The 12,673-nt window shown below is 41.7% G+C and overlaps 1 protein-coding gene across 3 annotated transcripts in view; it reads right to left on the reverse strand.

Annotated features, from left to right (window-relative positions):
• Positions 1-673: 673 nt before the first annotated feature.
• The window catches only part of LOC140715149 (ectonucleoside triphosphate diphosphohydrolase 4-like), a 96,472-nt gene continuing 84,472 nt past the window's right edge, over positions 674-12,673 (reverse strand). For all 3 annotated transcript variants that reach the window (XM_073026927.1, XM_073026928.1, XM_073026929.1), the window contains 4 exons: positions 10,084-10,408; positions 9,467-9,552; positions 4,610-4,771; positions 674-2,096 (listed from right to left, as the gene is read on the reverse strand). In XM_073026927.1, the coding sequence (XP_072883028.1) occupies positions 1,889-2,096; positions 4,610-4,771; positions 9,467-9,552; positions 10,084-10,408 (781 nt within the window). In that variant the 3' untranslated portion in view covers positions 674-1,888. The remainder of the gene's footprint in view (positions 2,097-4,609; positions 4,772-9,466; positions 9,553-10,083; positions 10,409-12,673) is intronic.

Genomic DNA, 12,673 nt, shown 5'->3' on the forward strand with positions numbered 1-12,673 from the left:
CAGAGTTATACATTTAATTTGCACAAGTTATCAACTTTTGCACATTGGTTGTTTGCCTTTATTAGTTTTCATAAATTCTATTGTATTTATTTGTCCTTTAAATGCATGCAGAAAAATGAATATCAAAGTATATATAACTAGGTACCTAAGACTTATGCATAGTACTGTAGTAATTTTATGTATTGCACTTTACTACTGATGCAAAAAAACGTTTCATGATATATGTGAGTGATGATAAACCTGATTCTGATATGGGTGTCAAATGTGGACTGAGTGTGGGAAGTGGGCAGGGAGAGGGGAATCATAGTTGGGAAAAGGGGAGGGAGAGGGGAGGGAGCAGGAAGCACCAGACAGACATTCTGTAATGATCAATAAACCAATTGTTTGGAATCAAATTACCTTGCCTGGTGTCTCAGGGCTGGGTGTGTATTAATTTTTCATTGACTTCTTTAGCGCTAACGGATGTGCAGCACTAGTTTTTAAAAAAAACTACTGACAGGCTGACTCAGGCTGCACTGCACTCAAAGCAAAAAGAGTTGGTGGACTGCACCCTAATACAAGGATCACTTTTTAGTCTGATATTGGGTGGCCATCTTGGTATGGTTTGGGTACTGAAGCTCCCAGCTACTTGTGCCTGCCACGTGCAACCCACATTTTAAGCGGTAATCTTGGATGAAATCAACAACTTCAACCTGGAACTTTATTTCTTTTAAAATCCTGTACAATATACATCATTAAATAGATTCTGCTGTCATCAAGAGCAATAAGGCAGTTAATCTGAGGCAGGTAAGAATGACATAAATCACTGAACAGAGTAACACACACTTTCAGGTGTAATTTGGCAGGTAATTGATTATTAAAATAAGTTCAAAACTTACTGGAGGTAGGACAATTGTTTGCAAAGTATGGACATTAAATGGGCAAAGACACAGCTAGCTAAGCGACATAACCACAGTCTGAGCACACAAGTTGGCACCTGAAATGAACCACCTGGTTGGAATCTAAGATCAACTGAAAATATTTTAAATTATCCGTGTAAACGCGTCCTTTTTTTTTGGTCATCACCAATTCTGGTGTTCTCAAGGATGTCCATCAGTAGTTTGGTATCATTGGCCACAATTCAGTCTTTTGTTCTTCGTCCCCTCGAATTACCATAAATAGGGGAGTTCAGTTGCTTGGTGTTCACCAGTCCCAATAATGAAACACATCTTTGATTTTCCCCAATTTGAGCCATGCAAAGTGGCTTTTGCATCACAGCTTCATGATTTAACCTGAAGTACCTTTGAAAGTAGGTTTGGCTCAGCTGGTCGGTCTCTCTGCCGAGTCGGGTGACTGTGGGTTTAAGCCCGACTCAAGCACACATTCTCGTACGTTATTTTAGTGCATTTCTGAGGGTGGATTGGATGAGTATATTTGAGGAAGTGGATAGGAGTGCACAAAAAAAACACAAAATTTTCCAAATTGTGGTTTGTCACTGACTCACCGCATATTGGACGACAATGCAATATTGGGTACAATTGTGTCCAATTAATCTGTACAAAACATCAGAAGACAGATAAATAGTTTAGCACCTCAATTGAATGTAGTTCACAAAATTAAATGTGCAGATTGAATCAGCTATTGGTTCCTAATTCATAGAGAAGTTAAGAATAGGTCTTAGAACCAAGCAGTCATCTAAAAGGAGATGCAGACATTCAGAATGGACACATAGCTGATGTATCCCAAAGGTTTGTGCATCTATCCCATTCACACAAACCATGGTCTACTTGTAATTTGACCCAGAACATGCCCAGGTTGATATTGGAATGTTTCAAGCTACAGCCCAACCTTTGGTTCCGCTGCATCCATTCTCTACCTTGGAAAGGTTTGTTGCCTCTCACTGTGCTGATCATGCTTCTTCAGTCAATGACTCTCCCTCTTCCAGCCACTGCAGCTCCTGCTGTGTCCTCCTGTGAATCCGGCGGAGCCTCAGCACGTACAGGATGATGGCCAGCAGTACCACGAAGAAACAGGCAAAGAACAAGTAGTGGTTATAGACAAACGAGACTCGCAGCCAGCTGGAATGATTTGTTCTGACGGCATCTTGCCGGAGATCTCTGTTATCGTTGGTGGAATAAGATTATGGAGAACAAGGAGAGTGAAGAGAAAAACATAAATGTACAATTTACAGTATACCCTTGCACTCAATGCAGAATTCTGTAATTTCTTGCCTTTATTCAGAAATTGCACAACACAGGAAATAACCCTTCATACATGCTGACCACTGCACCCATCTACACTGATCATATTAACCTGCATTAGGGCTGTATTGTTCTGTGCATTGCCTACATAAAGTGCCTGGCTAAATATCACTTCCACATCATGATCAATTCCCCACCCACCTTCTTCTGCAGCATATTTCAGATAGTAACTACCGTGTAAAAAGAACATTCGCTTGCTATCCCCTTCAAGACTTCTAGCTCTCACCTCAACCCCCTGATCTACTGTTTTTGGTAGCTCTCATCATTGGGGAAAAGATTTACCCTACCCGTGTCTCTCATAATTTGATATCGTCAGGTCATCCCTCAGCCTCCTTCAGTCCAGCAAATAAAGCCGAGGTTATCAAGTCTCTCCTCCTAACTAAAACTTTTCAGCCAATTCCTGGTGATTCTCCATTGCAACCAGATCCTTCATATTGTGAGGTGACCAGAACAACACACAGTACTCCAAGTTGTCTAACCAATATTTTGTAAAGTTGGGAAATAACGGCTCAGCTCTGATATTCTGTGCCCTAGCCTATCACCCATACCATCAAGGACATCTTCAAGAGACGGAGCTTCAAGGTAGCAATATCCATCAGTAAAGACTGTTACAATCTGGAACATGCCCTCTTCTTGATATTATCATCGTAGAGTAGATATAGCAGCCTTAAGACCTACTTTCAATGATTTAGGACAACTTCTTTACCCTCCACGATCAGGGGGGTCCATGAACACTACTTCTACATTCCTTCTTTGGTGCAATATTTTGTAATTTATAGCAATTTTTATGTAATGTACTGTAATGCTGTTGCAAGCAACTAATTTCACTTCACACTAGTCAGTGATAATAATCCTGATTCTGATTAAGGTAAACATGCCGCCTTAACCTAGTCTGCATAGCCACACTCCTGTACATGGAGAGAAGGAGCACAGAAGGATGCCATGAGGTCCCATCAGCTAACTATCCAAAAAAAAAAAAATGGTTAGCGTAACAGTGTTATTGGACTGGTTTTACTGATGATCAGTACTTGTGATCAAATCTCACCACAACTAGAGCATTCAGAATCAGTTAAATTAGAATGAAAGTTATATTATCTGGGGAACTACTAAAAAGCAACAGGTCACTGATACTTTGAGATAGGAATCTGCCCTCCTTGCATTTGAGACTGGCCCAGGTCCTCTCTGAACTGCTCTCTGAAACAGCCAAACAGCTACTTTAAGGTATACAACTTTAACTTCAAATCTCAGTTTTTTTTAAAGATTTTGTTGATAAATTTTACTAAAATTCATTACACAGTATTCATTAAATATATTTCATTATATCCTTTGAAATAGTAAAGTCTGGAGCCAAATTCCTTCATTTTTATTTCAGGGACACTACAACTTAATGTTCTCAGTAATATCTACCTATTTATTTTGTATTTGCACAGTTTGTCTTTTGCACATTGGCTGCTTGTCAATCTTTGTGTAGCTTTTCACTGATTATTATATTTCTTTATTGTACTGTGAGTGCCTGCAAGAAAATGAATCTCAGGGTTAATATATGGTGAACAGTAAATTTACTTTGAACTTTATTTCAAAGGACATAATGGAATGTAACAAATTTTAGTAACAAAAATCAAGTAAGTCTGAATTTTCAGTGCCAGAGGGGTTAGAATAATATTTATATCATGGAAAACAAGCCCTTACTATTTTCAACATGCATTGAGCCTCATGTCATACAACTTCATGGCCGCTGTGAAGTTCACCCTTGGTGAGATACCATATTTACTGTAAATATTTTGCTGTAGAACCTGAACAACAACTTCATGAATTCTGTGACAAATTGTATCTGTGCCACCACTGTTGCCATAAAAACAATCTGAAATAAAATCTGTTCTACTGCAGAATACACACACTGTGTCCCAATTTAGCATCCTAACTGTCAATTACATTCCCTACTCTGGCTCTCCTCTTACTCCTCCTCAACTGCCAATAATCTCCCTCTGTAGCCTCTCCTCCTTCACCTTCTACAGTGGTCCACTCTTCTCTCCTATGATTCCTCCTTCTTCAGCACTTTGCCTCTTCCACCTATTACTTCCCAGCTTCTTACTCATTTCCCTCCGTTCTACAACCCACCTTCCCCCTCACCTGGTTTCACCTATCACTTGCCAGCTTGTACCTCTTCCCTCCCTCAACCTTCTTTATTCTGGCTTCTTTCCCCTTCCATTCCAGTACTGATGTAAGGTTTCAGCCCAAAGCGTCTACTGTTCATCCTCGCCATAGATGCTGCCTGATCATTTTGTGTTTGTTCCTGTCAATTACATATTTCTCAAAGTCCTGCTCAGTTTCACCAAATATTATTTTGTTCATGCATGGAGGGTACGTACCGAAGAGGTAGAAAACGGGTTTTGTAAAGAATTGCTCCCAGCGTCCACTGTATTTCCTTGTCATAGATCAACTGGGCTGTTTTCAAGTTGGAATAGTCCACTGGAAAGTTAAAACCACTGTGCAATACTTCGTGCATCCATGCAGACTTAAAACACTGATATCTGCAAGATCAGAAGAGAATGATCATAATCCAGTCTCTAACTTGCACGCAATGTCGGGAAAATCTCTCAATGCTCTTCATAGTAGCATCTTAAAAAAAAGATTGAGATGCACAAGATACTGGGATAATTTTTAAGAAGAGGCAGATTTTAAGGAGCATCTCAAAATAAAGATATAATAAACAAGCAACAATTCACAGAGAGGATTTCACAAATAGCTTGGGAGTCTTATGATTAAAATGAAATTTGATGGGAGCATTCAGCCAGTCATGCAGGATGTAGCAAGGAGAATCAGAGCTCACTTTCAACAGGGCCTCAGACATCAAGTCTGCCTCCCTCTTCACAGATAAAGCCTAACCTGCTGAGTGCTTTCAGTATTTTCTGATCATTTCCCCCCAAATTTCTAGCAACTTAGTGATTTTTGTTTTGAAAAAGAACTTCCAGATGCTGGAGATCTGAAACAAAATCAGACACTCAGCAGTGATATTAATTAGTTCCAAAGAAAGTTTGGTGGAACTTATGAGGCTTTTAGGTAGAGACATGAACATGAAGGGGTTGGAGGGTTATGGATGATATGCAGGAGAACATTTTGTATAAATTGGTATCAAGATCAGTATAACATTGTGGGCTGAATGCCTTGTTGGACTATTCCAACTCCCTGTATACTGGGATTAGTCAGTCGTCCCTGTCCTGACTGCAACTGGTCCAGAATGCCGCAGCCAGGCTCCTGGAAGAGGGACAATATTACTCCTATCCTGGCCTCCCTCCACTGGCTGCCAGTGTGGTTCAGAATTGATTTTAAGATTCTCCTGTTTGTTTATAAAGCCCTAAGTGGGCTGCCCCACCTCCCCCCCCCTTACATCACAGACCTTCTAATCCCTTATTCTACCACCAGGTCCCTCAGGTCAGCTGACTTTCGGCTCCTGGCTGTCCCGCGATCTAATCTTAAGCTCAGGGGTGACCGTACCTTTGCTATTGTAGCCCCTAGACTGTGGAACAACATTCCCCTCCATCAGCTCTTTTAAATCCAGGCTCAAAACTTACTTTTTTCACTAGAGTTTGAATCCTCCTGATGTGGCTGATTTTTGGCTTGTGCCTAGGCCCTTGTGTTGTTCCTTTTGTGCCTATAAGCTGTTTGCCTTGTTGGTTATGTCTGTGTTTCTTGTATTTGTGATTTTAGCAATCTGCTCTGATCTGTACAGCACTTCGGTCAATGTGGGTTGTTTTTAAATGTGCTATGTAAACAAATTTGACTTGTTCAGTGCTGCACTGCTCTGTGTACTTGAGGGTCCACTGAAATATGAGTTCTCTCCACAGATACTGCCTGATACTGTTGATTATCTCCACCATTTTCCGCTACTCCTGTGGTTTTTGGTGTCTTACATCTCCATTCACTCTCCTGTACTATGAAACAGGACATTTTACATGAAAGGATCCACACTTTAAATGTATTTCCTTGCCGAGAACTCCTCTAGAACAGCCCGAGGTTATAGAATTTTCACAATGAATGTAAGATTGTTTTTTAAAACTTATGATCAGAAACCTATTACAGTTTTTAATAATAAAAATAATACCCAGTGATGTTACCCACCATACACTATTTGATCAAGGCAAGTGCTTCAAAAACACTCCAGTTCCATGCTCTACCTCCTAACAACAACCCAATTTTGTATCTGTTTGCTAGCCCCCTGTAGATCCCGTAACATTGTAACCTTCTAGACCAGTCTTCCTTGTGGGACCTCAGTAAAGGCTTTGCTAAAGCAGTTGTAGCCAACATCTACTGCTCCTCCCTAGTCAATCCTCTTGGTCTCCTCTTGACAAACTTTATTGGAAGGATTTAGTGAGAACATAGAGTAATAAACATTTGCTGAAAGTACTCAATGGGTTGATCATCATCTGTTGGGGAAGGGACTGTCATTAGGACTGACAGTGGAGAGGAAAGAGAGCTGGAATAAAGAGGGAGCACTGCAAGACAGAGAACTGTACGTGATTGGTGGACCAAGGAGGAATGATGGATGATGGGCTGAGTGCATGAGGGAGGGGCGGGGGGAGAGGAACAGAGACTGTTGTTCCAGATTCCAGCATCTGCAGTATCACGTCTTTATGGATCATGATCTTGATGAAAAGCAGGGCAGGGTGGAAGTGCCAAATGGCCTAATTTTGTTTACATTTATGTTCTTAACCCAATTCTTGAAAACGACCCATAAAAACTATGCAAGTAAAGCTGCATCACATAAGAGTCATAGAGCAATGCAGCATGGATACAGGCATTTCAGCCGAATCAGTCCGTGCCAATTATAATGGCAACAAAGCTAATGTTGGATTTTCTGCTAGGCCCAAATATCTCAAAGATTCCCCCCCCCCCCCCCCCCCCCGCCCCCACAGACCACCAACCTCCATGTACCCAGTTGTGTTTCTTCCTCTGGCAGCTCGTTCCACATACTCATCACCCTTGAGATGGATATGTTGCTCCTTGGGTTATTCTTAAATCTTCCCCTCCCCCTCCATAATAAATCACTAGACCCCTACCATTAACCAACAGGACCGTGGAGCAGACACCAAGTTGAAAACACTTGCCTTAGAGTATAGAACATAGAAAAGTACAGCAAAGGAACAGGCCAATTAGCCCACAACATTGTGCTGAGCCAGCTAAGAAGCAAATCGAAAACACCCAAACATTAATTCCTCCTACGTACAACATGTCCCTATCCCTCCATCTTCCTTACGTCCATGTACTTATCCAAATGTCACTTAAAAGCCTCTAATGTATTTACTTCTACCACCATACCAGGCAGTGCATCCCAGGTATCCACTAAGTTTTAAAAAAACTACCCCTTACATCCCTCTTGAACCTATTGCCTCTCATCTTCAATGCATGCCCTCTGGTATTAGACGTTACAACCCTGTGAAACAGATACTCTCTATCCACTCTATCTATGCCTCTCATAATCTTATAAACCTTGATTAGATCTCCGCTCAGCCTCTGACACTCCAAAGAAAATAACCCATGTTTATCCAGTCTCTCATGATAGCACAGCCACCCTAAACTAAGCAGCATCCTGGTAAACCTCTTCTGCACCCTCTCCAAAGCTTCAACATTGTCCCTATAGTGCAGCAACCAAAACTGTATGTAATACCCCAGACGTAGCCTGACCAGAGTTTTATACAGTTGCCATGTTTATACAGTTCATGTTTATACAGAGTTTTATACCTCTTGACTTTTGAGCTCAATGCCTGAACTAATAAAAGCAAGCTTTCTTTACCACTTTATCAACCTGTGCAGCCACTTTCAAGGAGCAATGAATTTGGATCAGAAGATCTCACTGCTCAGCAACTCTGTTAAGGATTTTGTCCTTAACAGTGTACTGTCTCCTTGCATTTGCCCTACCGAGGTGCAATACCTCACATTCATCTGGGTTAAACTCCATCTACCAATTCTCTGCCCATATCTGCAACTGATCTATAACATGCAGTATTCTTTGTCAGTCTTCTACACTATCCACAACTCCACCAACCTTGGTATCATCTGCAAATTTATTAACCAACCCATCTACAATTTCATCCAGGTCATTTATATGCATCACAAACAGCAGAGGTCCTATCACAGATCCCCGTAGAACTCCACTAATTACAGACCTCCAACTCAAATAAGTCCCTTCAGCCACTAACCTGTCTTTTATGCATAAGCCAGTTCTGAATCCAAACAGCCAATTCCCACAGATCCCATGCATTTTGATCTTCTGGATTAGCCTCCCATGACAGACTTTGTCAAATGCCTTACTAAAATCCATATACACAACATCCACTGTTCTACTCTCATCAGTTGCTCTCGCCACTTTTGTCAAAAACTTTGGCACTCTGCCTAATTAGGCCAAGGGTTTCCAAATGCTCATATATCCTATTCCTAAACCTATGCTTCCTTGTTTTGGACTCCCCTAACTTGGAGAAAAGTGTCATCATCGACCTTATCTATGCCCTCATTAATTTTAAATGCTCCTATGTCGCTCTGCTCATTCTCCATTATTCAAAGGAATAAAGACCAGCCTGGCTATCTAATTGTTGTAACTCATGCTTTCTAGTTCTGGCAACATACTTGGAAATCTTCACTGCACTCTTCCAGCTATATAACTTTTCTATAATAGGCAAAGCCTCTATCCAAGTGACTTTTCATGAATTGTTCATGTAAACATCACTGTGGTGTGAACTGAAGTACTGCATTAATTTTGTGCACATATGAGATTTATGTAACTTACATGTACAAACATTAGATTACAATGTATACCACACTGGTCAGTTAATGAAGAATCTTTGAAAGTTTACTTGTATCAAAGTTCAAAGATTTTAAGATTAGATTTATTTGCTACATGCACAGTGAAACATATAGTGAAATGTGCCTTTGCAGCAAATCAAATCCGCGAGGATTGTGCTGGGGAGCCTGCAGGTACCACCATGCTACCGGCTCCAACGTAGATTGCCCATAACTCACGAACCCTAACCCGTACACCTTTAGCATGTGGGAGGAAACTGGAGTTCAGAGTTTAAAGGAGAATGTACAAACTCCTTAAGAAGCGGCAGGAATTGAATCCCAGTCTTATAGCTGACACTGTAAAGCGTTGCGATAACCACTCCACCACTGTGCCCTTCAGACCTCTTGTTTTCATGGTTCTGCTACTCAAGGTTAATTCTTAGGAAACTTACTTTAATCTGTAAAGGTCAGCATGAGATGAAAACAGGTTGCGATCAAAACGTTCTTTCAATGTTGCCCATTTGGTAGCACAATAATCCTGGAAAAGAGAGTTGGAGTGGAAAGTAATCAGCTTGAAAGGATTGCCAGTACTTCAAGTTTTCACTTATTATGCCTTTTATTTCTCCAAGATAAAGATGGAAATGGCATAGTTCAACAAGTCTATGCTGGCTGTCAGAGCCCAATTTGTTCTCACGCAGCTGCTCATCATTCCACTCTGATACCCACCCACACGAGAGTAAATTTATAACTGTTTATTTAACCTAATGATCAGCACGTATTTGGGATGTCAGAGCAGCTGGGGAAAACCCACATAGCTGGAAAGAGAATGTGCAAAGTCCACACAAAGCAGAGGTTGAGATGAAACCAAGGGAGCAGCTCTACTTGCTGGGTCACTTGGTGGATCAGTATACAGATGACAGATGTATGGAAGGCTATGGTCCAAATGTAAGTCAATGGGACTAGGCAGAATAATAGCTTGGCACACATTAAATGGACCAAAGGGCCTACTTCCATGCTGTAGTTCTCTATGCAGTGCAATGTGTTGTATTCTAGTACTGGGTTTCCATACCTTGGCTGCTTTTTTGTACGTAATACCATCATATTGACCTCCCATGCGCAAGACGTCTTCAGTACAGTAATAGAACTCAGAGAATCCATAGAATTCACTATTATAGAAATCAATCGGTGGCTGATAAACCCCATTGAAGGACATGCTGGTCTCATTCCCTTTGTTCAGGAATGGTCTGATTTGCTTGCAACACTCGTCAAAATTCCCAACTCCTTTCAAATGCAACGTCTGTTCATCCTTCTGAATGGTGTCAGTTGTTTCAAGGGACAAGCAGGGATCGAGGTAGGGTTTCTCCACACTGACACCCATGTGCTGCCCAGGTAATCTGTAAAAAAGGCAACAGCTTTATAACTCTGAATGCTCTTCACTTTCCATCCCTCTCCTTTCAGTGTGTTACAAACAGTCTACACTCAAAAGTGCTGCCTAAATTTCAATTAGATGTTTAAAACCCAACTATTGGGATATATTTTATTTGAATGCAACCAGTCCTGATCACATACAGATAACTAACCATTAATAAAAACAAGCCTCCTGACCTTTAACTACAGTGTGACTTTGATATTATTTGGAAGTATCCATTCTAAAAAGCTTGAATTCCTTGCATAGTCACCAGCCAGTAACTTGTTGCTGTTTTTCTACGCATCTTTTACTATGGGTGCTAGTAGGCCTTTACTTGGCACATGTTGTTCAAGAAGGACATGCTTGTACTGGTGTTACATGCAGGTCATGTGGGTCTGAAGTCAATGACTTCAGTTAGGACCACAGTTGGCATGGTTGGCACGGGCAGCACAGTGGCATAATGGTTAGCACAACTGCTTTACAGGCAGTGATTCCTGATGTCTGTAAGGAGCTTGTATGTTCTCCCTGTGAATGTGTGGGTTTCCTCCCACATTCCCAAAGATGTACGAGTTAGGGTTTTAGTGGGTAGGCGCTGTAAGTATGGCATCACTTGCAAGCTGCCCCCCGTGCATTGCAAGAACAAAATTCACTCTATCTTTCAATATACATATGACAAATAAAGCTAATCTTATAAAGGCAAAAGAGGATTGTTCATATTAAATATACAGCCATTTTTGTGACATCAGAGACAAGGACCACGTGAGGCAGAGATTCAGACCACAAGTCCACTCTGCGCATCAATGACAGTGATGCTTTTCTTCCTGAGAGCTGAATGTCTTTTATGCTCAATTTGATACATGGAAGGCTCCCCCACTCTCAACAGGCAGGCACTCTGTCTGGCAGCAACTTATGTGAGGAAGACATTAGTCAGGGACAAGACACGTAAAGCTGCAGGGTGTAATAATATAGCTGGTCGGGTGCTGAGAGACTGTGCAACCCAGTTATCTGAGTCCCTACCATACACCTTCAACATCTCTCTGGTACAGTATACTGTCCTGTCAGGTTTCAAGATGGCCACCATCATCCTAGTGCCCAAGAGGGCGACAATAATTTGCTTAAATGACTATCGTCCAGTGGCAGTGACTTCATCAATACAAATTGTTTTGAGCAGCAGATCACATTAAATCCCATTTTCCTGCTACATTGAACCTTTTCCTTCACTTATCAGTTTAACTGGTCCACTGATGATGCCACAGCCCCTGCACTCCAGTCCGTCTTGTCCCACCTGGAAAATGGCGCCTGTCTATCGACTTCAGCCCGGCTTTCAATACAATCATACCTCGGAAGCTGGTGGGTAATCTGTCCTCTTGGGTCTTAATGCCTCTTTCTATAACTGGATCCTTGACAAAGGCCACAGCCAGTCCCTGTTGGCAGAAACATCTTTGGCTCTGGAGCTCCACCAGAGCTGCGCATTCAGCCCACTGCTGACGCATGACTGCATTGCTAGATCAGGTTCACTGTTGACACAACAGGGGCTGGCCTCATCAACAATGAAGACAAAAAAACATACAGAGAGGAGGTAGAACAGTTGCTAGAATGGTGTGAGCACAACAACTTGAGTCTCAAAGTAAACAGCACCAAAGAGATGATTGTGGACTTTAAGAAGATGCAGGTTGACCACTCATCACTCACATATATGGCTCCTCCATGGAGAGAGTTAGGAGTACCAAGTGTCTGGGAATGCACATAACAGACGATCTCATCTGGTCCTTCAACACCATCTCTTTGGTCAAAAAAACACAGCAGTGTCTCCAGTTCCCGAGGAGATCGAGGTGAGCGTGGCTCTCTTCCCCACCCCCAACTATTTTAACCAATTGTTACAGGAGCACCATCAAGAGTGGCCTGACCAGGAATTGCATGGCAATTGAATGCGAGTTCCTACAAAGGATTTTTATCAGGAGCACTGTGTACACAGGGCCCTTAGCACTGTCAATGATCCCTCCCATTCATCCAACAATCTCTTTGATCATAAACAAGAGAAAGACTGCAAATGCTGAAAATCCAAAGCAATTCACACAAAATGCTGGAGGAGCTCAGCAGGTCAGGAAGCTTCTATGGAAATGAATAAACAGTCGATGCTTTGGGCCGAGACTCTTCATCAGGACTGGAATCTCTTTGATCCCCTACCATCAAACAGGAGGGACTGTAGCATTAGGATAATAACTGTTCGGGTGGGAAACAGGCTGTAAGA

Source organism: Hemitrygon akajei, chromosome 23 (assembly GCF_048418815.1).
Source record: "Hemitrygon akajei chromosome 23, sHemAka1.3, whole genome shotgun sequence".
Classification (NCBI taxonomy): domain Eukaryota; kingdom Metazoa; phylum Chordata; class Chondrichthyes; order Myliobatiformes; family Dasyatidae; genus Hemitrygon; species Hemitrygon akajei.